Here is a 25550-nt window from a genome sequence, read left to right as displayed (position 1 = left end):
CAAAATGGCGGCAACCTGCAGGAAGCAGCCATATTTCATGTACGACCGCCTCCCTCCGACTGGTGCTGTGGTGGTGATTGGAAGAAAATGGCCGAACAATAATGGCAACGACCACCAGGAAGTGGCCATATTGTCGGCCATCTTGGATTCGCCACTGGCAGCCTCTAGCAACACTTCGTGGTAGAAAGCAATATTAATGCCCGGATTCATCCAGGCTGGTGTTTGTAAGAAGTTAGTAGACACAAACAAGGCTTATCAAATAAAATAAATAATTTATTTTATATATAATGTAATCTGTTACACCCTTTAAGATAAACTTTGCTGAACAAAACTGAGGTCCACATTCAAGAATACTCTCCAAACTTTGAAAATATGTAACATGAGAAAATAGAAATGTAGCAGACACAGTGCTTCTTGTTATTGTTCCTCTCTGCATGTCTTCTAACTAAACTAACGAGTTTGCAGGACTGCACAGAAAGTAGAGCGGGTCAATGAGGTCAGAGGTCACCACCAGGAGGACATGGAGGACGGCTCATCTCCAGCCAGGCGATCCTGAGGACCGAGGAAGTTGGAGAGAGGACAAAGGAAGGAGGACGGATGAGAGAGGAGGACATGTGACTGTGTTCTCTGTTTGACTCCTTTACCTTCATGTTTGACCTCAGAGGAGCTCCTCCTCCATCACGCCCTCAACGCTTCCCGAGATGGACGCAGCTTCTGACAACATACACACCCAGACTGTTCACACGTCTGCTGGATCTGCAGCCAGAACATATCTTCAAACGTTAAAATGAACACAGATCTTAAAGCTGAAATAGTTTCAGTAAGATCTAAAATGTGTCTTCAAAACTACAGTTCTGCTTCATAACATGTCGTTAGCCTCTGTCAGTCATTTTAGTCTCTACAGACACCGGTTTAAAGTAAACAGTGAGTTACAAGTTTGGAGACACGTTCCGATTCAATGCTTTTTCATTTCTTGAATAATTTTAGAGTATTTTGGAATCCCCAAAGCATAGCAGCAAAAAAGATCTATCGTCTCCTGCAATATTCTTCCTGTTGAGGCACAACATTGCAGAAGAATAAAGGTAGAAGATTTAGGTATCGGTGTAGGGAGAAGATGTACAGTGGCTTGCAAAAGTCTTCATAGCCCTTGAACTTTTCCACATTCTGTCACATTACACGCCACAAACATTCATATATTTTATGTGAAAGACCAACACAAAGTGTCACACAATTGTGAAGTACATAGAAAATTATACATGACTTTCCATTTTTTTCACAAATAAAACACTGAAAAGTGCAGCGTGTAAAAGTATTCATCTCCTTTTCTCTGAATTCAACCAACCAACTGCCTGTAGAAGTTGCCTGATGGCTGCTGAATGATTGAACGTTGACCTGATGACTAAATAGAGTCCAGCTGTGTGGAATGTAACCTCAGTACCAATGCAGCTGTTCTGTACAGACTATTGGGGAGCAAACAGGACCATGAAGTCCAAGGAGCCAGACAGGTCAGACAGAAAGTAGTGGAGACGTTTAAAGCAGGGTTAGTATTGTGTTTGAATTAGGAGGACCACGACTGTGTGCCTGAGAACAACGGCTTTATTACTGAACTACATTACCCAGCATTGAGGTACGAGGGCCTCTGGCGGGCCCAAACCGGGCGGGGTCCGGCCTGCAGGGGTTCAGCCTGCACATGTGGTTGAGGGGGTTGTCTCGCCAGAGTCTCCACCCGTATGTCTGGAGGGTCCCAGACCCTATTGGAGCGGTGATGATCGGCCGCCGCTTGCTGGGCCGACAGAAGGTTGCCTCACCCGTCGGAGGCGACTGACGTACCAGCGTGAACCATCGGTCACACGGAAGGCGGCTGGCCCCAGTTGTGCTGTGATCTGTGTTGGTGCAGACCAGAAAGAGAGCAGCTGGTGAGAAGGAGTGGGACGCCGGACTCAGACCCAGTCCGGTACCAGAAAGAGAGCAGCTGGTGAGAAGGAGTGGGACGCCGGACTCAGACCCAGTCCGATACCAGAAAGAGAGCAGCTGGTGAGAAGGAGTGGGACGCCGGACTCAGACCCAGTCCGGTACCAGAAAGAGAGCAGCTGGTGAGAAGGAGTGGGACGCCGGACTCAGACCCAGTCCGATATCAGAAAGAGAGCAGCTGGTGAGAAGGAGTGGGACGCCGGACTCAGACCCAGTCCGGTACCAGAAAGAGAGCAGCTGGTGAGAAGGAGTGGGACGCCGGACTCAGACCCAGTCCGATATCAGAAAGAGAGCAGCTGGTGAGAAGGAGTGGGACGCCGGACTCAGACCCAGTCCGGTACCAGAAAGAGAGCAGCTGGTGAGAAGGAGTGGGACGCCGGACTCAGACCCAGTCCGGTACCAGAAAGAGAGCAGCTGGTGAGAAGGAGTGGGACGCCGGACTCAGACCCAGTCCGGTATCAGAAAGAGAGCAGCTGGTGAGAAGGAGTGGGACGCCGGACTCAGACCCAGTCCGGTACCAGAAAGAGAGCAGCTGGTGAGAAGGAGTGGGACGCCGGACTCAGACCCAGTCCGATACCAGAAAGAGAGCAGCTGGTGAGAAGGAGTGGGACGCCGGACTCAGACCCAGTCCGATACCAGAAAGAGAGCAGCTGGTGAGAAGGAGTGGGACGCCGGACTCAGACCCAGTCCGATACAGCGAGGGCAGGTGGTCTCACACGATGTTTCCTGTCGAACCGCTGCTTCATGGTACGTTGCTGTTGTGCCACTCTGTCGCCTGGTGAGGGCGCTGCTACTGGAGTGTCTCTCACTGGAGGGTGGAGGCGGTCCAAAGGAAGTTGTAGTTCCCGCCCTAGCATCAGTAGGACTGGAGAGCTGCCAGTGGTAGTGTGGGGTATGGCTCTGTAGTGCAGTAAGGTGCTCTGCAGTGATGTGGAGAATGACAGGCCATGTGAGCTCTGAGCCCCTCCTTCAGGGTCTGATTGAACCTTTCCACACCTCCATTGGCCTGAGGCTGGTAGAGGGCAGTTTTGATGTGCTTTATCCCCCTCCCATCTGCAAAAGCTGTAAAGTTGGCTGAGATGAACTGGGGCCCATTATCTGTGGTAATGGTGTCAGGGACACCCCAGCGGGCGAACAAGGAGGAGAGAAAGTTAATGATCACTGCAGTGGTGACAGACCCGGCAGGAAGTACCTCTGGCCATTTGGAGTGAAGGTCGTAGGCCACCAGGAGGAAGCGCTGATGCTGTGGAGTGCCATGAAGTTCACCACATATGTCCACCTGTATGTGGGTCCATGGTGCCTGAGGCCATGGCACGGGCTGTAAGGGTGGAGGCGGGGGAGGGGCAGTTTTACCACTGGTGAGACAGGCTGCACAGTCTTTAACCAGATCTTCAATGTCTCTGTCGATACCTGGCCACCAGACCAGTCCCCTGCAGCGTTGTTTGACTTTTACAATGTCAAGATGGCCACCATGGACCATGGCTAGGACCCGTTCTCTCAGAGTGCTTGGGACCACCGTACACAGCCCTCTCGCTACGCAGACGTCATTCCAGCAGGAGAGGTCACTTCTGACCCGGTGAAAGGGTGCTAGATCCTCAGGAACCCTGGCAGGCCAGCTGGGTGAGAACAGGGTCTTGTGCTGAAGCTGCCTGAAGTTCTTTCAGGGAAACAGCTGCCTCGAGGGGTGCGTGCAGCAAGAGGATCAGTTCTGGTTCTGGGGAGTCCTGGTTGGTGTCAGGTGCAGAAGTGGGTGTGGCTCTGGAGAGGAGGTCTGCTACAACATTCTCCCTGCCTGGGATAAACTGTGTGGAGAAGTTGTATGCTTGTAGCCTCTCAGACCATCGATAGAGGCGCAGCGGTTTGTGGCCAGATCTGCTTGTGACCAGGAGGGCTGTGAGGGCCTGGTGATCGGTCCGTAAGGTGAAATGTCGCCCGTACAGGTACATGTGCCACCGCTCACATGCCCAGACACAGGCCAGTGCCTCTCTTTCCCCTACAGAGTACTTCTGCTCAGTTGGAGTTAGCGCCCTTGAAGCGAACGCCACCGGACACTCAGTCCCTTTGTGGATTTGAGACAGGACTGCGCCGACTGCAGTGTTGGAGGCATCGCAGGTCACAAATGTGGGGCTCTCGAGGTCAAAGTGAGCAAGTACAGGTGGGGAGGTGAGTTGGGATTTGAGCCGGCTGACTGTAGAGCATGCAAGAGACCCGGCCCAGGGTGCATCCTGCTTCAGGAGGGTGCAGAGCGGTGCAGTGGCAACTCTATTTTTGGAAGGGCCCCATTTTCAGAAAGCTAAGGACCCGGGGGCCGGACAATTCCATGAGCTATCATTCCTGATCTCAACCTGACACAAAGCTCTGCCACATTCAAGTCTTTTATTTTGGTACAAATCACTGACTTTATACACATCATACTGTTTTTGTTTTGGAACAAAGGCTGTTACAGCCCCATAAACACACATTTGAAACATCTGAAAGATTATGTAGGTCTTTCTGTATAATTTAGTAAATTCTGACATCTCTACTTATAAAACAAATCCCTTTCTTTCAAGCAATCCACAGAAGAGAGCAAACAGATGATCAGAATTGAAAGATTAGCTGAACTTGCCAATGGATTTCATGTCACACAGTCGCTGAACATTTTGAGCATCTGACAACAAAAGCTGTTTATCGAACAGACTTAATACCACAGCTTTTTATTTCGTTTTTTTTGTTTCGTTCTGTTTTTCTCTTTTCCTTTTTTTTCTTTGTTTTATGTCCTTTTGTTTTTGCTTTTGTTATCATTGTTGGGATTACTTTGGTTTTTGCTCTGTTGTTGCTCAGGCTGGTTTGATCTCATGGCAGTTGGAAAATATTTAGATCACTGTGGTTCATGTATTATCAAAAAGAAAAAGAAATGTATGTAGCACTAACAAGGGTATTGTTTGTATCTCCCCACCAAGTCTTTCTCTGTCTCTCCTCTCCTCTCCTCCACCTCTGACTCTGGTTTCTACAAAGTTTCTCCCTGTTGGGGAGTTTTTCTTTCACAGTCACAAACAAACCTGCTGCTCATGTGGATGTTGGGCTTTTCTATTTTCTCTATAAAAGCACATTGGAATGACTGTAATGTATTTAAAAATGTCTTTCTTTTTTTTAATAAAAAAAAAAAAAAAGTAAATAGAACTGATCTGCGGGCTGGTCTGATGTCATCCGGCCCGCGGGCCGCCAGTTGAATAGGCCTGGTGTAGGGGAACCTGCAGGGAGCCCTGGCGAAGGTCGAGCTTTGAGAAAACTGTCGAGCCGTAAAACTGCGCAGAGAGCTCCTCTACAGTAGTAGTGGGTAGTGGGTATCTGTCTGGGACCAGCGCTTTGTGAACCTGTCTGAGGTCGACACAGGGGCCGAGGCCGCCTGTCTTCTTCTTTGCTACGACCAGATTGGAGATCCAGGGCGAGGCATCGACTCTTTCGATGATGCCAGCCTCCATCAATTTCTGCAACTCAGCAGTGACATCATCACACAGGGTGAGGGGCAGCCTGCGCAGAGGTTGGATGACTGTTTTCACAGCTGGGTCGATAAGCGGCTGGTGGTTGAAGGCAGTGAGGGAGCCCAGCCCAGTGAAAAGTGATGGCCAGCGCTGCTGCCATGGCGTGGTCACTGTCAGGATGGTGGCACCGAGGTTATCAGAGATGGAGAAACCCAGGGCGCAGAACAACTCAAATCCCAGGAGGCTGGCACCCTGCTGGGACACCTGGAACGTGAACGCTGGGAGGACTCTGGAGCCATAACGGACAGAGAAGGTAGCCGTGCCGATCATTCTAATTTTAGTGTGTCCATAGCCGTACAGCTCTTCTGCTCCTGTTTTGATAGTCTGTCTGGGAAAGAGCTGCCGGACTGTGGACTCACTGAGAAGGGACCTGGAGGCAGCAGTGTCCAGTAGTAGCGGTAAACACACATCATCCAGCTCCACCGTGCACCAGGTGAAAGGCTTGTTGTTGGCGCCCACAGAGTGAATGGTGGTTGGGCTTGATGGGCGGGATGAGCGGCGCTGGGTTCTTGTAGCAGAAGGTGCAGAGCGGCACACTTTAGCAAAGTGATTGAGTTTACCACAGCGCTGACATCTCTGTCCCGTGGCTGGACAGACCTGTGCTCGTGTGGCGTGGCAAAACGAGCCACAGTTTCCACATGGCCGGCGTGGTGAGGTATCCTGGTGTCCCGCGACGCTAACCTCCAGCTCGTTGTGAGGATAAGTGGGGCCGGGATCCTGAGCTGCCGGGGCCACGGTCTGTGCCAGCGGAGCAGAGTAGGAAGGATCCGGGTTTGTAGCCGCTAGCCGCGATGTCAGCTGAGCAGCCGACTGGAGCTGAAAAGCCATGTCCACTGCCTGAGACAGAGTCGTATCATCCGGTGCCATAAGCAGTCTCTCACGTAGTTTGTGATCCGCTGTGTGTTCGGCTAACTGATCCCGAATAAACTCGTCTTCCAAGGCTCCATATTTGCAGAGACTGGCCAAACATCGGAGGTCCGTGACGTATTGGTGGACGGGTCACCGGGTCGCTGTCTGAAGAAGGTCCGGCGGACAGTGACGCTCTGTGGAGCAGCGAAATGTCCGGCCAGTAAGGCGATACAGGCCTGATACTTGTCCGCGGGTCCAAGTGTGTGGAAAATACGCTGTCCCTCGTTTCCCAGGTTGTGAATGAGCAGAGCCGTTAGCCTATCGTCGCTAGCATCAGCTAACCCGGCGGCGGCAATAAAAGTTTGAAAAGACAAAGTGGTGAAAGTGGAAAAAACTCCATCCTCGTCGCCAATATTGTGTTTGAATTAGGAGGACCACGACTGTGTGCCTTAGAACACCGGCTTTATTACCGAACTACATTACCCAGCATTCCTCAGGAGCGCGGGCTTTTACCTTCAAACAACAATGACAGTTATACGTCACACTGTTGTGACACACGTACATAAACACAGGTCACTGTGGGATGTAACAGTTAGGCTATGAAAAGATTTCCCAAGCTTGGAACATCTCACGGAGCACTGTTCAATCCATCATCCTGAAATGGAAAGAGTATGGCACAACTGCAAACCTACCAAGACACGGCCGTCCAGATAAACTTCCTGGCCGAACAAGGAGAGCAGTGACCAGAGATGCAGCCAAGAGATGCAGGAGGGTCACCTTCCAGCAGGACCACCATCCTAAACATAAAGACTTGAGACTGGAGGTTCACCTTCCAGCAGGACCACCATCCTAAACATAAAGACTTGAGACTGGAGGTTCACCTTCCAGCAGGACCACCATCCTAAACATAAAGACTTGAGACTGGAGGTTCACCTTCCAGCAGGACCACCATCCTAAACATAAAGACTTGAGACTGGAGGTTCACCTTCCAGCAGGACCACCATCCTAAACATAAAGACTTGAGACTGGAGGTTCACCTTCCAGCAGGACCACCATCCTAAACATAAAGACTTGAGACTGGAGGTTCACCTTCCAGCAGGACCACCATCCTAAACATAAAGACTTGAGACTGGAGGTTCACCTTCCAGCAGGACCACCATCCTAAACATAAAGACTTGAGACTGGAGGTTCACCTTCCAGCAGGACCACCATCCTAAACATAAAGATTTGAGACTGGAGGTTCACCTTCCAGCAGGACCACCAAACTAAACAAAGACTTGAGACTGGAGGTTCACCTTCCAGCAGGCCCACCATCCTAAACATAAAGACTTGAGACTGGAGGTTCACCTTCCAGCAGGACCACCAAACTAAACAAAGACTTGAGACTGGAGGTTCACCTTCCAGCAGGCCCACCATCCTAAACATAAAGACTTGAGACTGGAGGTTCACCTTCCAGCAGGACCACCAAACTAAACAAAGACTTGAGACTGGAGGTTCACCTTCCAGCAGGCCCACCATCCTAAACATAAAGACTTGAGACTGGAGGTTCACCTTCCAGCAGGACCACCAAACTAAACAAAGACTTGAGACTGGAGGTTCACCTTCCAGCAGGCCCACCATCCTAAACATAAAGACTTGAGACTGGAGGTTCACCTTCCAGCAGGACCACCAAACTAAACAAAGACTTGAGACTGGAGGTTCACCTTCCAGCAGGCCCACCATCCTAAACATAAAGACTTGAGACTGGAGGGTCACCTTCCAGCAGGACCACCATCCTAAACATAAAGACTTGAGACTGGAGGTTCACCTTCCAGCAGGACCACCAAACTAAACAAAGACTTGAGACTGGGGCGGAGGTTCACCTTCCAGCAGGACCACCATCCTAAACATAAAGACTTGAGACTGGAGGGTCACGTTCCAGCAGGACCACCAAACTAAACATAAAGACTTGAGACTGGAGGTTCACCTTCCAGCAGGCCCACCATCCTAAACATAAAGACTTGAGACTGGAGGTTCACCTTCCAGCAGGCCCACCATCCTAAACATAAAGACTTGAGACTGGAGGTTCACCTTCCAGCAGGCCCACCATCCTAAACATAAAGACTTGAGACTGGAGGTTCACCTTCCAGCAGGACCACCAAACTAAACATAAAGACTTGAGACTGGAGGTTCAACTTCCAGCAGGACCACCAAACTAAACATAAAGACTTGAGACTGGAGGGTCACCTTCCAGCAGGACCACCAAACTAAACATAACACCAGGGCTACAATGGAATGTTTTAAAACAAAACGTATTCACATGTTAGAATGTCCCAGTCAAAGTGGCAAGATCTGAAAACCGCCGTTCACAAACTTTCTCCATCTATTGAGCTGTTTTGAAAGAAGAAAGGGCAGAAATCTCAGTGTCCAGATGTGCAGAGCAGGTAGAGACAGACCCCAAAAGACTTCAGCTGGAATTGCAAAGTCATGTATAATTTTCTATGTACTTCACAACTGTGTGACACTTTGTGTTGGTCTTTCACATAAAATTCCAATAAAATATATGAATGTTTGTGGTGTGTAATGTGACAGAATGTGGAAAAGTTCAAGGGCTATGAAGACTTTTGCAAGCCACTGTAGTTAGAAGGTGAAGGTAGAGGATGGAAACAGAAGATGTATGTAGAAAGTGTAGGGAGAAGATGTAGGTAGAAGATGAAAGGAGGTGTAGTTAGATGATGAAAGTAGAAGGTGTAGGTACAAGATGGAAGTAGAAGATGCAGATAGAAGGTGCACGAAGTAGAAGGTGTAGTTAGAGGATGAAGTAGAAGGTGTAGTTAGAGGATGAAGTAGAAGGTGTAGTTAGAGGATGAAGTAGAAGGTGTAGTTAGAGGATGAAGTAGAAGGTGTAGTTAGAGGATGAAGTAGAAGGTGAAGTTAGAGGATGAAGTAGAAGGTGTAGTTAGAGGATGAAGTAGAAGGTGTAGTTAGAGGATGAAGTAGAAGGTGTAGTTAGAGGATGAAGTAGAAGGTGTAGTTAGAGGATGAAGTAGAAGGTGAAGTTAGAGGATGAAGTAGAAGGTGAAGTTAGAGGATGAAGTAGAAGGTGAAGTTAGAGGATGAAGTAGAAGGTGTAGTTAGAGGATGAAGTAGAAGGTGTAGTTAGAGGATGAAGTAGAAGGTGTAGTTAGAGGATGAAGTAGAAGGTGTAGTTAGAGGATGAAGTAGAAGGTGAAGTTAGAGGATGAAGTAGAAGGTGAAGTTAGAGGATGAAGTAGAAGGTGTAGTTAGAGGATGAAGTAGAAGGTGAAGTTAGAGGATGAAGTAGAAGGTGTAGTTAGAGGATGAAGTAGAAGGTGTAGTTAGAGGATGAAGTAGAAGGTGAAGTTAGAGGATGAAGTAGAAGGTGTAGTTAGAGGATGAAGTACAAGGTGTAGATAGAGGATGAAGTAGGTGTAGTTAGAGGATGAAGTAGAGGGTGTAATTAGAGGATGAAGTAGCAGGTGTAGGGAGAGGATGGAAGTAGAAGGTGTAGTTAGAGGATGAAGTAGAAGGTGTAGGTAGAGGATGAAGTAGAAGGTGTAGGTAGAAGATGGATGAAGTAGGTGTAGGTAGAAGATGGAAGTAGAAGGTGTAGGTAGAAGATGGAAGTAGAAGGTTTAGGTAGAGGATGTACATAGAAGGTGGAGCTAGAAGATGGAAGTTGAAGGTGTTGGTAGAGGCTGGAAGTAGAGGATGTAAGTTGTAGGTAGGGGATGGAAGAAAAAGGTGTAGATAGAAGATGTAGGTAGAAGGTTTAAGTAGAAGGTGTAGGTATAGAGGATGGAAGGAGAAGGTGTAGGTAGAAGATTAAGGTGGAAGGTGTAGGGAGACGATGGAAGTAGACGGTGGAGGTAGATGATGGAAGTAGAAGGTGGAGGTAGAAGATGGAAGTAGAAGGTGTAGGGAGACGATGGAAGTAGAAGGTGGAGGTAGAAGATGGAAGTAGAAGGTGTAGGTAGAGTGTGTAGAGGGTGTAGGTAGAGTGTGTAGGTGGGGGATGTAGGTAGTGTGTAGAGGGTGTAGGTAGAGTGTGTAGGTGGAGTGTGTAGGGGGGTGTAGGTAGAGTGTGTAGAGGGTGTAGGTAGAGTGTGTAGAGGGTGTAGGTGGGGGTGTAGGTAGAGTGTGTAGGTGGGGGTGTAGGTAGAGTGTGTAGGTAGAGTGTGTAGGGGGGGTGTAGGTAGAGTGTGTAGGTAGAGTGTGTAGAGGGTGTAGGTGGGGGGTGTAGGTAGAGTGTGTGTAGAGGGTGTAGGTGGAGTGTGTAGGTGGGGGGTATAGGTAGAGTGTGTAGAGGGTGTAGGTGGAGTGTGTAGGTGGGGGGTATAGGTAGAGTGTGTAGAGGGTGTAGGTGGAGGCGGTACTCACCTGATAAACTCATGCAGGACAGACTGAGCTCAGACGATGCTCCGATGACGTCTTCCTAGAGAAACACGGTGAGTCAGTTCTCTTCTGTACCGTGCTGAGGAGTGAGTCAGTTCTCTTCTGTACCGTGCTGAGGAGTGAGTCAGTTCTCTTCTATACCGTGCTGAGGAGTGAGTCAGTTCTCTTCTATACCGTGCTGAGGAGTGAGTCAGTTCTCTTCTGTACCGTGCTGCGGAGTGAGTCAGTTCTCTTCTATACCGTGCTGAGGAGTGAGTCAGTTCTCTTCTATACCGTGCTGAGGAGTGAGTCAGTTCTCTTCTATACCGTGCTGAGGAGTGAGTCAGTTCTCTTCTGTACCGTGCTGCGGAGTGAGTCAGTTCTCTTCTGTACCGTGCTGAGGAGTGAGTCAGTTCTCTTCTATACCGTGCCGAGGAGTGAGTCAGTTCTCTTCTATACCGTGCCGAGGAGTGAGTCAGTTCTCTTCTATACCGTGCTGAGGAGTGAGTCAGTTCTCTTCTGTACCGTGCTGAGGAGTGAGTCAGTTCTCTTCTGTACCGTGCTGAGGAGTGAGTCAGTTCTCTTCTATACCGTGCTGAGGAGTGAGTCAGTTCTCTTCTGTACCGTGCTGCGGAGTGAGTCAGTTCTCTTCTGTACCGTGCTGCGGAGTGAGTCAGTTCTCTTCTATACCGTGCTGAGGAGTGAGTCAGTTCTCTTCTGTACCGTGCTGAGGAGTGAGTCAGTTCTCTTCTATACCGTGCTGAGGAGTGAGTCAGTTCTCTTCTGTACCGTGCTGCGGAGTGAGTCAGTTCTCTTCTGTACCGTGCTGCGGAGTGAGTCAGTTCTCTTCTATACCGTGCTGAGGAGTGAGTCAGTTCTCTTCTGTACCGTGCTGCGGAGTGAGTCAGTTCTCTTCTATACCGTGCTTAGGAGTGAGTCAGTTCTCTTCTATACCGTGCTGAGGAGTGAGTCAGTTCTCTTCTGTACCGTGCTGAGGAGTGAGTCAGTTCTCTTCTATACCGTGCTGAGGAGTGAGTCAGTTCTCTTCTATACCGTGCTGCGGAGTGAGTCAGTTCTCTTCTATACCGTGCTGAGGAGTGAGTCAGTTCTCTTCTGTACCGTGCTGAGGAGTGAGTCAGTTCTCTTCTATACCGTGCTGAGGAGTGAGTCAGTTCTCTTCTGTACCGTGCTGCGGAGTGAGTCAGTTCTCTTCTATACCGTGCTTAGGAGTGAGTCAGTTCTCTTCTGTACCGTGCTGCGGAGTGAGTCAGTTCTCTTCTGTACCGTGCTGAGGAGTGTGTCAGTTCTCTTCTGTACCGTGCTGAGGAGTGAGTCAGTTCTCTTCTGTACCGTGCTGAGGAGTGAGTCAGTTCTCTTCTATACCGTGCTGAGGAGTGAGTCAGTTCTCTTCTGTACCGTGCTGAGGAGTGAGTCAGTTCTCTTCTGTACCGTGCTGCGGAGTGAGTCAGTTCTCTTCTGTACCGTGCTGAGGAGTGAGTCAGTTCTCTTCTGTACCGTGCTGCGGAGTGAGTCAGTTCTCTTCTGTACCGTGCTGAGGAGTGAGTCAGTTCTCTTCTATACCGTGCTGAGGAGTGAGTCAGTTCTCTTCTGTACCATGCTGAGGAGTGAGTCAGTTCTCTTCTGTACCGTGCCGAGGAGTGAGTCAGTTCTCTTCTGTACCGTGCCGAGGAGTGAGTCAGTTCTCTTCTGTACCGTGCCGAGGAGTGAGTCAGTTCTCTTCTGTACCGTGCTGAGTGAGTCAGTTCTCTTCTGTACCATGCTGAGGAGTGAGTCAGTTCTCTTCTATACCGTGCTGAGGAGTGAGTCAGTTCTCTTCTATACCGTGCTGAGGAGTGAGTCAGTTCTCTTCTATACCGTGCTGAGGAGTGAGTCAGTTCTCTTCTGTACCATGCTGAGGAGTGAGTCAGTTCTCTTCTATACCGTGCTGAGGAGTGAGTCAGTTCTCTTCTATACCGTGCTGAGGAGTGAGTCAGTTCTCTTCTGTACCGTGCTGAGGAGTGAGTCAGTTCTCTTCTATACCGTGCCGAGGAGTGAGTCAGTTCTCTTCTATACCATGCCGAGGAGTGAGTCAGTTCTCTTCTGTACCGTGCCGAGGAGTGAGTCAGTTCTCTTCTGTACCGTGCTGAGTGAGTCAGTTCTCTTCTGTACCGTGCTGAGGAGTGAGTCAGTTCTCTTCTATACCGTGCTGAGGAGTGAGTCAGTTCTCTTCTGTACCGTGCTGAGGAGTGAGTCAGTTCTCTTCTGTACCATGCTGAGGAGTGAGTCAGTTCTCTTCTATACCGTGCTGAGGAGTGAGTCAGTTCTCTTCTATACCGTGCTGAGGAGTGAGTCAGTTCTCTTCTATACCGTGCTGAGGAGTGAGTCAGTTCTCTTCTGTACCATGCAGAGGAGTGAGTCAGTTCTCTTCTATACCGTGCTGAGGAGTGAGTCAGTTCTCTTCTGTACCGTGCTGAGGAGTGAGTCAGTTCTCTTCTGTACCGTGCCGAGGAGTGAGTCAGTTCTCTTCTATACCGTGCTGAGGAGTGAGTCAGTTCTCTTCTATACCGTGCCGAGGAGTGAGTCAGTTCTCTTCTGTACCGTGCTGAGGAGTGAGTCAGTTCTCTTCTGTACCATGCTGAGGAGTGAGTCAGTTCTCTTCTGTACCATGCTGAGGAGTGAGTCAGTTCTCTTCTGTACCGTGCTGAGGAGTGAGTCAGTTCTCTTCTGTACCATGCTGAGGAGTGAGTCAGTTCTCTTCTGTACCGTGCTGAGGAGTGAGTCAGTTCTCTTCTGTACCGTGCTGAGGAGTGAGTCAGTTCTCTTCTATACCGTGCTTAGGAGTGAGTCAGTTCTCTTCTATACCGTGCTGCGGAGTGAGTCAGTTCTCTTCTGTACCGTGCTGAGGAGTGAGTCAGTTCTCTTCTGTACCATGCTGAGGAGTGAGTCAGTACCCACCAGCATCCTCTGCAAACAGCCCAGGTTTTCTCCCTCCGTTCTCCCGTCCAGCGTCTCCTGGAAGCTGATGGCATGGTCCCGCCGGATCAGCTCCTCACCGATGTCCAGGGTCTGGTGCAACATGAGGGGTGGAAAGGACAAACCAAGGAGAAAGCAGAACCAGGGTCAGCAGAGACAGGACAGACAACAGGACTGGGTCAGAATACACAGCAGAGACAGGACAGACAACAGGACCGGGTCAGAATACACAGCAGAGACAGGACAGACAACAGGACCGGGTCAGAATACACAGCAGAGACAGGACAGACAACAGGACCGGGTCCCACCTGGCCCTGGCTGTTGTCATAGAGCTTCACGCTGGGCCAGGAGGACACGTCAGAGTTGGAGTAGCTGCACAATTTGGCCTGCAGGGGTCTCCACAATGCGCAGTGCGTCAGCTGGTCGAACTGGTCAAGAGCTTCCTCGGTCCACACGTCTCCTGAGACAGGGCGACCAATCAGAGAACAGGGACAGATCCCAGTGAGAGGACCATTAGATGCATCAGGACACTGAGACGGGCTTTAATTTACCTTTGGGCCTCACTCCTGCTAAGCTGCACTCAATCGCCTGGAATGGCAAACTGAGGAAGTCGCTCCTGAAACCATCCAGTAGAAACACAGAGCAGAACCAAATAAAGTGGCAGAAAGAGCATCCAGCATCTTCACTGTGAAACACTGGAGAAACCGCAGCGTCCAGTCTGCTCACAGTAATACAGCTCTGCTCTCGTAGTAAGCTGGCAATAAACTCTTTTATTACTATACAACTTTACAACTATTATCGTAGTTGTTAATAATAATACTTTCGCTTTGTATCTTGAAAGAAAAAACACCACTTGAACCTTTTAATAATATTTTTAAATATAAAGTATAAAGGTTGTAATTCAAATAAACATTATTGTACCTTTATATGAATATTACATATGAACCCTTCAAATAAAGAATGTTATTGTTAATTTAAATTGTACCTGTAATTGTAGAATACTGCATATTGCGTCTTTAAATCAACAATGCTACATAATGTAAACAGAACATCACCTAGTGTAAGTAAATGAAGTCCAGTGTTTTCCAGTGTTGGTACCAGCGTTCAGATTGCAGTGCATCATGAAGACGTTCAGCAGCTTGTTCTAACCACGTACTAATATCAGCTCCTTCTTTCTCTATCTGGACGTGTTGATGTTTCACCTCATGCGTCGCAGGCCGTCTCTGGGCAGCTCCCCATTGTCCCCGAAGTCCATGTAGTAGAGGTCCACCAGTCCAGAGTCCAGCACCCCCAGGACTCTGGCCCTGTTCCAAGTGCCGTGGTCCTGGTACGGAGCTGCCACAATGTCCCCGACCACCAGGGCCTGCACACTCTGGTCCTGCAGGAACCAGAACACTTCTGTTACAACCCAAACACTACCATGTAAACCTCCTGGTCCTGCAGGAACCAGAACACTTCTGTTACAACCCAAACACTACCATGTAAACCTCCTGGTCCTGCAGGAACCAGAACACTTCTGTTACAACCCAAACACTACCATGTAAACCTCCTGGTCCTGCAGGAACCAGAACACTTCTGTTACAACCCAAACACTACCATGTAAACCTCCTGGTCCTGCAGGAACCACAGTCAATGACGCTCCTGGTCCTGCAGGAACCAGAGTCAATGACGCTCCTGGTCCTGCAGGAACCACAGTCAATGACGCTCCTGGTCCTGCAGGAACCACAGTCAATGACGCTCCTGGTCCTGCAGGAACCACACACCTTCTAAAATAGAGGCTGATGCTGGTTGGGTTGAGTCACAGGAAATCACAGCTCCATTGTTAGTCTGACCTTGATGTTTGTCTACAGAAACTGACTGTTGACACACTTGCTCATGGAACCAGTGGCAGCAGCTCTATTCAGTGTTTGTCCACCGAGGACCCCAGGCTGGAGACCAGACTGAAAATGAATCCAGTTGTGTGTGTGTGTCTCACGGTGGTGCTGTCACTGCTGTAGAACCGGGTCATCTCCTCATGCAGCTGGTCCAGCTGCAGCGAGCGGACCCCCAGGATCTGGATCCAGAAGTGGTTTGGATTCTCCACCGCAGACACATACACCTCCAGATGTTCACCAGGCTGGAAGCTCAAGTCAGGGCTGGAAACTGACACACACACACACACACACACACACACACACACACACACACACACACACACACACACACACACACACACACACACACACACACACACACACACACACACACACACACACACACACACACACACACACACACACACACACACACACACACACACTTTGGTACATAGGTTTGCTAATTGAATGTGTTAATTTATGAGATGATTTCTGAATAATTTCTGAATACACTTCTGTAATAAACAGATTAGCTGAATTGATGGATTCCTGGTAATCATTGTGTATTTATTGTTGACAATTCTCTGGTTTGTAACAGTCTGTGCTTGAATCTCACACCTTCCTTGTTATTTAAGATTGTTATATTTTGTACAGAAACATTAACAAACTTCAATAAACCTTTTTACAACGAAACTGAAATTTTGGTAATAGCTATTTCCAGTATAACTGGTGGTGCACCATTTAATTATTAATTGATAAATAACCGATTAATTCAAATGAATAATTTTTCATGAACACATTATTTTTGATAATGTATTCACTTTTAAGTAATTACTTAATTACTTTAGGAGTTGTTAATGAGTAAATGACTGTTTACTTTCATTAATCATTTCCATTTTTCATAAATTACTTCTAGTGATTTATTACTTTCAGTAATCTATTACTTTCAGTAATTTATTACTTAGAGTAATTTTAATGCTCATAACCAACCATTAATCCCAACATAATGGTGCCCCATGGGCGGACTTAACATAATGGTTCCCCGATGGCTGCACAACATAATGGCCACCCATGTGAGGATATTTTAAAACCAGTATTGTCACAATATCTGCATAATTGATTTGAATTGTCAGTTGTCCAACCGATAACTTTGTTTCAAAGAACAAAGTTACAGCATGCTAAGCAAAGTCAGTTGTGTTTGTGAAGTGGTTAGAGCCTTGTTCTTGCATTTTCATGCATTCTTTTGTTTCTGACAATTACATGTACACTAACACAGCTATTGCTCACCCAAGGTGCTAACACCACCCTGTTAACTTGAGAGGTTACAGTTAGAGCCATTAGCATAAACTATAGGAGTGGAAGTCACAGGTTCAGCTCTCACCTGTGCATCAGCAGCAACCTATAGAGGTGTAAGCCACAGGTGTAACCATCACCTGTGCATTAACAACAATTTGGCACTTTTCAAAACACAGCTTTCGCGTGACTCCTACCATGAGGAGTCAGAGACACTGCGTGCTCGGAGCAGAGACTCCTCGGGAGTCACATGACCCAGCCCTGCAGACTGTGGTCGCTGGTCTCCTATGCCTCTCCACACAGGAGAGAAGAAACCTCAACAGCTACAGCTTAGAGACCTGTGAAGCAGAGATCAGGCAGCTGTTAAGCTATGTGAGGAACCCGGTTGGTCAGGTAGAGCTCACCATTCCAGATGTGTTAGGCCACATTGCACTGCTCTACCAGCGCAAGGCCGAGCTGCAAGCTCTCGAAGCTCAAGAGCAGCTCTCCCAGCTGCAACTTTACAGTTCGCAGCTGAGGATCAACACTGCCCAGCTGAAGCTGGAGAACTCCCGCCTGCGACAGGAGATCCAGGCCAGGGACCATCAGGCTCCTTATACGGAACCTATTGGGTTACTAACCCGAACTTCTGAGAACGAAGTTAAAGAAGTCATATCACACAACTTGATACTTGAATATTTGGGCATTCGAGCCACATTCAGCATCTGCTGGGTTTCAGGGAGCTGAACTGGCTCCGCCCACATGCCCATCCTGGAAAGAGGAGGAAGTACTTCCTCTCCTCATGCCAGCAGACGGCTTTACAGCATGGAGATACAGACCTCCCACTGCCAGAAAGCCTTCACCACGACTCAGACCGTTCCATCCAATCATCATAATCATGATGAAAATGCCTGTCAGGGCCCACGTAACATTCATGTTGATGACCTCCATCTCCACGTTGACACAGCCACCACGGCTGCTGTCGTCCTTCTGAACCAAGCGTTCAGCCACTGGAGCCTCCCACCTTCCGTCCACATGCCACACCCAGTGTCAGGACTGTTCTGTATGACATTTTGGTAATGGAGGCCAACCTCCATTCACCAGTTCACCCCTTGTCATCTACCCAGGTTGACCGAGTCAACCACAGCACCACCCACATACTCCGGTATGGTAACAGCGGTGGTACAGATGGAGATGTGAGCCTCCAATGGGTGTTGGTGACCCTTCGGTCCACCATACACCACTCCACAGGTTCCACTCCCTCCAAAGAATGACTGGTAGAGAAATGACCTTCCACTGCACCTTCTGGACCAGCCAGAAGATCCAGTGTTGTCACGGCCTGCACTGCAGAGCCACTCAATCCATTTACTCCCTCGGAGTAATGTTGACTCCTCCCCTAGCGAGGGGGGAGAACCTCCATTCCAGGAGCAGAACAGATTTTAATCAGTAGGGTTTAGGGACAGCATGCTCAACTCCCATCAGGTGCATGTACTAACCCCTGCCACCATCAGAAATCTAACTCTGCCTCCTTAGACAACGTGAGCAGTTACAAAGCTCGAGTTGAACCATTCAGGGAAATATAGTCACTGTAAACTCACCACTTAGCATGTCTGAGACTGTCGAGGGTTGTTCAGGAGAAATAAACAGTCGTTGGAGATCTGACAGGAGATCGTCGGGAGATTAGCTCGTCTCCTAGCAGCTTCAGTACAGGGAGCACCACCTGACTGAGCTCCACTGACCCAGGTTAGACTCCCTTCACTATCATCACACGGCTCGGTTGGTAGAGCGGTCGTCTCCCAATTGGAAGGTTGCATGTTCAATCCCATCTCTGCCTGCCCACAAGAGTCCCTGGGCAAGACACTGAACCCTGAACTGTGTGACTGCAGAGTGAGAGTGAGAGGTTGGTGGTGGTGGAGGAGCCGATGGTGCAACATGGCCGCCTCACTTCAGTCAGTCTGCCCCAGGGCAGCTGTGGCTACAGACGGAGTTTACCTCCATCCAGTATGGAATAATGTAAAACAATGCAGTATTACAGACACACACTTTCTTGTACCGTGTCAGATGACATTTACGCCTCTTAGCTGAATTGATCACGTCCTGGTGATTATTGTATATTTATTGTTGACAATTCACTGGTTTGTAACAGTCTGTGCTCAAATCTCACACCTTCACTTTTCAGATTGTTATATTTTACACAGAAATATTAACTAACTTAAATAAACCTTTTTAACGAGATAGAAATTTTGGTATCAGCTACTTCCAGTTTAACTAGTGGCGCCCCATTTAATTATTAATTGATAAATAAATGATTTATTCAAATGAATAATTTTTCCTTCAAAATTTTTTTTTTATAATTTATTAATGTTTAAGTAATTAGTCAATTACTTTAGAAGTTGTTAATCAGTAAATGACCATTTACTTCAATTAATAATTAACATTTTTCATAAATTACTTCCAGTGATTAGTTACAGTAATTTTAACGCTAATAACCAACCATAAATCCCAACATAGGTATTAGGGCTACATGCAAGGTAAGACGCACTTTATATTTCTTAAAAATGGGTACTCTCAGTATTATATAATTGCCATTGCTGGTATTTGATTAATGTAATATGTATTGAGTATTGTGAACTTAAAATAGCACTTTATAATTACTGTGCAATCGGGCAATTTGCAATATAATTAAGCATCGAACACTTTAACACTTCAGCATTCTTCACTATATTCAGCTCTTTATCTAATTTTAGCATTAGTGAAATACGTTTGGTCCCCTGGCCCTTGGCCTGTATGCTACATGATCACTGCACTGTTTCATTTTTTTGACTTTCTTTTTTATTCTTACCTGTCCTATTGTGTTTTCAGGGACACACTTCCTCTCTATATAATTACCCCTCCTGCTCACACTGTTCTACTTGTTGTTACTGTTGTTTTACTGATTTTATTATCTTGTGTTCTTGACATCAACCTGCCGAAGGGACTAAAGGCGGAATTTAGCCGTTGGCTATAATCTTGCATATTTACATGTATATGTTCCTAAATATGTGTTCTCCCTGTTTTAAATAAACTCAAACTCTATCATCTGGATGCTCATGCTCCACACAATGGGACATCCTTTTCCTAGTGAAGTACTGAAAGAGTAGCAGAAGTGTTTCTGCTGCAGACAGCATACCGAGTGGACAGACAGCAGGACAGGATGAGACAGCAGCTCTGTGACTGTTTCCATTGAAAGAGCACTCACTTTCAAACTTGGAGGTTTGTGGGAGCAACTCAGTAGAAAGGCTGTCCTCCTCCCTGTTGTCCGAGGTGCAGACGCTGAGCTCCTCCGTCTTCTGGGACAGCAGTGGTTCTGGACCAGTGTGGGCGTCGACGGGGTGAAGGCCTCCGTCCTTCTCCTGGGGCAGGGGCCCGTTCTTGTTAAGGCACTGAGGAGGAGCTTCAGTCTCCAGACTGTCCATCTTGTGGTTGAAGACACTTTGTCCCCGTTTGTGGCGCAGCGCTGAGGACTTGGAGATCATGGTCCTCACGGTGGTGTCCTCAGAGACCTTCTGGAGAATCAGCTCCTTCAGGGACAAGAGGACGTCAGAGTCAGTGTCCTCATCCTGGTACAGAGGTCCATCATCAGCAGTCCAGAGCCTTCACCTTCGCCTGCTGCACCTCCCGTCTGCTGCCCACGATGCTCACGCTCTCTTTGGCCCCGGGGCCCCTGGACTTCTGTCTGGGGCAGGACACCTGGGCCCCAGTCGTCCTGGTGATCCTCTTCAAGCTCTCTCCACCACGACCTGGCACGCACGCACGCACGCACGCACACGCACACGCACACACACACACACACACACACACACACACACACACACACACACACACACACACACACACACACACACACACACACACACACACACACACACACACACACCGTTTCCTGCAGATTTACTCTAAACTCAAAATCAGCTGTTTTATTACTTAAAATAAGATCATTTGACTAATTTCCTTCATCCAAACCTTCACACACACACACACCTACCTATGATGCGCCCCAGGGCGGTCTGAGGGACCTCCAGCAGCTCAGACACGGGTTGCCAGTCGGTCATCAGGGTGTCCAGGGCACAGCGGGCCAGCAGGACCTGCTCCTTGGAGCCCTGCAGGAGGACGGACACGCCCACTGGACCCCCACAGTCGGACACAAGCTTCACCTGAGCGCCAGACTTCTGGATGACCTGCAGCACACATCATCAGAGAAGAAGAAAAGTGAAGCCGAATCAACAAGTCAAACCAGGTTCTCTGTAGCAATGTCAGAAAATCCCATCAAGCGGTACATGGACACACTTCCCACATCACTGGAGTCCCCGGTCAGGAGCTCCCTGTGGAGAACTAAGGCTTTGTCCACACAGCGTGTCATGGAGCCGCATCTTCCACATGGTGCGGTGTGGACGGACAAGAATCCTACTTTCAGGAAGACGAGGTGATGGGCCCACCTCAACACCTGTAACCCCGCCACCCTCTCCTTGACCTCACTGAACAACATGGTGGGCAACCTGCTGCAGCTGGTGCATGCTCCTGATGCTATTTAGTTTAATAAGGTGATATGTTGGGAGTTCTCGAGGCCCAGGGTTTTTTCATGCTCCCATCTTCTTCTCTGGTTTCGGTGCATTTCTGTGGCAGAGTTCCAGCACCACCTATAAGCCTGGCATATGTAGTACATTGTTTTGAGCCATGTTCATAGTGACGTTTGGACTGAATTCTTTGAAGAACGAGGAGAAAAAGAGAACGTTTTGGCTTGTGTGGACAGGGCCTGAAGAAAACCACTCAACATCAACACATTTTTGTGTAATCTGCACGTTGCAACACCAAGTTATGATCCCTACTTCTACTCAAACTACTCACCTCATCCAAAAACTGGTTCTGGTATCTGGAAATGTTCTTGTAAACGTCTACAGGCAGGGTCATCCTGGACACTTCAGAGTTCACATCCCGGTCTGCGGGAGGCAGAGAGATTAGAAAGAGAGACATAAGAGAAATCAGAGAGAGAGAGAAACAACAGAGAGAAAGCAGAGAGCGAGACAGAAAAAAATCAGAGAGAGAAATCAGACACATCAGAGATCAGAGAGAGACAGAGAGAAATCAGAGACATCAGAGTGAGACATCAGAGAGAGAGAGACAGAGAGAAATCAGAGACACCAGAGAGAGATCAGAGAGACAACCGAGATCAGAGAAATCAGAGAGAAATCAGAGACATCAGAGAGATCAGAGAAATTAGTGACAGATCAGAGAGAAATCAGAGAGAAAGCAGAGAAAGAGGCATCAGAGAGAGATCAGTGAAGTCAGAGAGAGAAATCAGAGACAGATCAGAGAGAGAGAGAAATCAGAGAGAGAGAGAGAGAGATCAGAGAGACATCAGGGAAATCAGAGAGAGATCAGAGAGAAAGCAGAGAGTGAGAGATCAGAGGGAGACATCAGATATATCAGAGAAATAGTGAGAGATCAGAGAGAAAGCAGAGAAAGAGGCATCAGAGAGACATCAGAGAAATTAGAGAGGCATCAGAGAGAGATCAGAGAAGTCAGAGAGAGAAATCAGAGAGAGATCAGAGAAGTCAGAGAGAGAAATCAGAGAGAGATCAGAGAAAGAGAGAGACATCAGAGAGAGATCAGAAAAAGAGAGAGACACCAGAGAGTAGGTCAAGAGAGACATCAGAGAGAGATCAGAGAAAGAGAGAGACATCAGAGAAAGAGAGACATCAGAGAGAGATCAGAGAAAGAGAGTGACATCAGAGAGAGATCAGAGAAAGAGAGAGACACCAGAGAGTAGGTCGAGAGACATCAGAGAGAGATCAGCGAAAGAGAGATAGATCAGAGAGAGGCATCAGAGAGTAGGTTGAGAGAGACATCAGAGAGAGATCAGAGAAAGAGAGAGACATCAGAGAGTAGGTCGAGACAGACATCAGAGAGAGAAATCAGAGAGAGATCAGAGAAAGAGAGAGACACCAGAGAGTAGGTCGAGACAGACATCAGAGAGAGACAAAGACAGAGAGAGATAAGAGAGAAATCAGAGTAAGAGAGTTCAGAGAGTCTCTCTCACACACACACCTACCGGTGTTGGTTCTGTTGACATGGCGATATAGCATGTAGCCCACCGTAGCGCCCACTGACAGCCCTGCAGCCACAGCCAGAACTTTAGCCGAGCTCAGGCTCGGACCCTCCTTCACTGCGTCCATGACTGGTCGTCCTCCACCTGGACACATGTCCCTTCATTTACCTGGAGCAAACAGAGGCCCCTGCTGGCCTGAGGCCTCATGCAGCACACAGAGTCAAAGCAGCAAACACACTCCAGAGGCCCCTGCTGGCCTGAGGCCTCATGCAGCACACAGAGTCAAAGCAGCAACATCCAACAGCCCTACACGTCCCTCAGTTCATCTCACATCCACACTGGCCCTCGAGCCATATGCTGGGCCCCGGTCTAAACATGGAGCCCATGGGGGCCATCATACAGCCTACTGGGAGGGGGACTCGTAACTAGTACAAATACTTTAGCACTGATCTCATGAGGGACCATTCTCTGGGTTTACACCACCTCGAAAAGACACTTTCAAGTCTCCAAAGTTCAAAGGGTCCAGGACCTGACTTTGACATCCACAGGGTGAGGAGGGTGAGGAGGATGAGACAGATGAGGAGGGTGAGGAGGATGAGGAGAGTGAGGAGGGTGAGGAGGGTGAGGAGAGTGAGGAGGGTGAGGAGAGTGAGGAGAGTGAGGAGAGTGAGGAGGGTGAGGAGAGTGAGGAGGGTGAGGAGGGTGAGGAGGGTGAGGAGCGTGAGGAGGGTGAGGAGGGTGAGGAGAGTGAGGAGAGTGAGGAGAGTGAGGAGAGTGAGGAGGGTGAGGAGGGTGAGGAGGGTGAGGAGGGTGAGGAGAGTGAGGAGGGTGAGGAGGGTGAGGAGAGTGAGGAGGGTGAGGAGAGTGAGGAGGGTGAGGAGGGTGAGGAGAGTGAGGAGAGTGAGGAGAGTGAGGAGGGTGAGGAGGGTGAGGAGGGTGAGGAGAGTGAGGAGGGTGAGGAGGGTGAGGAGGGTGAGGAGAGTGAGGAGAGTGAGGAGGGTGAGGAGGGTGAGGAGAGTGAGGAGGGTGAGGAGGGTGAGGAGAGTGAGGAGGGTGAGGAGAGTGAGGAGGGTGAGGAGGGTGAGGAGAGTGAGGAGAGTGAGGAGGGTGAGGAGAGTGAGGAGAGTGAGGAGAGTGAGGAGAGTGAGGAGAGTGAGGAGAGTGAGGAGAGTGAGGAGAGTGAGGAGGGTGAGGAGAGTGAGGAGGGTGAGGAGAGTGAGGAGAGTGAGGAGGGTGAGGAGAGTGAGGAGAGTGAGGAGGGTGAGGAGAGTGAGGAGAGTGAGGAGAGTGAGGAGGGTGAGGAGAGTGAGGAGGGTGAGGAGGGTGAGGAGGGTGAGGAGAGTGAGGAGAGTGAGGAGAGTGAGGAGGGTGAGGAGAGTGAGGAGGGTGAGGAGAGTGAGGAGAGTGAGGAGAGTGAGGAGAGTGAGGAGAGTGAGGAGGGTGAGGAGAGTGAGGAGAGTGAGGAGAGTGAGGAGAGTGAGGAGAGTGAGGAGAGTGAGGAGAGTGAGGAGGGTGAGGAGAGTGAGGAGAGTGAGGAGAGTGAGGAGAGTGAGGAGGGTGAGGAGAGTGAGGAGAGTGAGGAGAGTGAGGAGAGTGAGGAGGGTGAGGAGAGTGAGGAGAGTGAGGAGAGTGAGGAGAGTGAGGAGAGTGAGGAGGGTGAGGAGACACAGCAGCACCATACAGATGTGTCTCACTGGGAGAGCAGCTGTGGGGCTGCAGTTGCGGAAGACGTAGGATTTGGACACTGACGTCCATCTCAGAAGAATGAAAGTAACAAGACAAGTCGCCCGTCACTCCTCTGCTTTGATTGCTTTTTTAAATTCTCTTTACATCGGAGACCAAGTCTAATGGTGGAGGAGAGAGAAAAGGGTGAATGTTTTCCGTCTGACAAAGAGAAGAACATCTACACACATCTGGAACAAAACCAACCAGGTCTTCATCTTAGATTTCTGACAAATGAACTAAATAACCAACCTGGATTTCAGGATTTCAGGATTGTTGAGAGATTTCTAGCAGCTAATTTAATTACTGTTTGATCTTTGACTTTATGCCACTGATATATTTTTCTCTCGGAGTGTGACCTCACTTTGATTCTTGTGCTACACAAACTAGGTAGATACAAGAAGTATTTCCAGCTGGTGGCAGATTGATCGACTGGACAGTACAAAGGCTTCACATTCAGACAATGATCAGAAAAGTTGTTTCCACAGAGAGGAGTTCACTTCAGAAACAATTCACTGTGTCCCAACAGCCAAGATGCAACCAAAGATGGCAGGTTTCAGTTCAACATTTTGTTTAACTTGCCAAGTCCTGCGTCAAGGTAACTAACTGTTATTACACAAGGACCTAGAATGTCTGAAGGGTCAGTGGAAAAATAGCATGAGCTGGTTGGTTTGGAAACCATGGACCAGTAGCACACAGGGGGGAAACATGCTGACCAAAGTCCATATGACTGTTTCAAATAGCGACCTCTCCAACGGAAGTCTGGGATGGAGTCCAGGAGGACTCTGAAGTTTCATTGATTGTACTATTTTCTCGGTCCATTGACCTGCAAACTGGCTTTATGTATGCAAAATGACATTAAGTTCTGCGATTCTTCCTGAAATGAGGCTCGGGCTCACAGCGAGATGCGAGGACAAACCAATC

At 48.6% G+C, this 25550-nt stretch overlaps 1 protein-coding gene across 1 annotated transcript in view; it reads right to left on the bottom strand.

Annotated features, from left to right (window-relative positions):
* Positions 1-310: 310 nt before the first annotated feature.
* The window catches only part of tdrkh (tudor and KH domain containing), a 33713-nt gene continuing 8473 nt past the window's right edge, over positions 311-25550 (bottom strand). The window contains exons 2-14 of the mRNA XM_080517341.1: positions 22908-23048; positions 21704-21795; positions 20844-21036; positions 20459-20598; positions 20058-20379; positions 15667-15833; positions 14894-15069; positions 14243-14307; positions 14000-14151; positions 13674-13784; positions 10725-10779; positions 645-714; positions 311-552 (exon numbers count right to left, since the gene is read on the bottom strand). Of these exons, the coding sequence (XP_080373467.1) occupies positions 659-714; positions 10725-10779; positions 13674-13784; positions 14000-14151; positions 14243-14307; positions 14894-15069; positions 15667-15833; positions 20058-20379; positions 20459-20598; positions 20844-21036; positions 21704-21795; positions 22908-23031 (1653 nt within the window). The 5' untranslated portion in view covers positions 23032-23048 and the 3' untranslated portion in view covers positions 311-552; positions 645-658. The remainder of the gene's footprint in view (positions 553-644; positions 715-10724; positions 10780-13673; positions 13785-13999; positions 14152-14242; positions 14308-14893; positions 15070-15666; positions 15834-20057; positions 20380-20458; positions 20599-20843; positions 21037-21703; positions 21796-22907; positions 23049-25550) is intronic.

Source organism: Blennius ocellaris (genome assembly GCF_963422515.1).
Source record: "Blennius ocellaris genome assembly, chromosome: 21".
Lineage (NCBI taxonomy): Eukaryota > Metazoa > Chordata > Actinopteri > Blenniiformes > Blenniidae > Blennius > Blennius ocellaris.
Note: the sequence above shows the minus strand (reverse complement) of the source record. Positions and strands in the feature narration are given on the sequence as shown.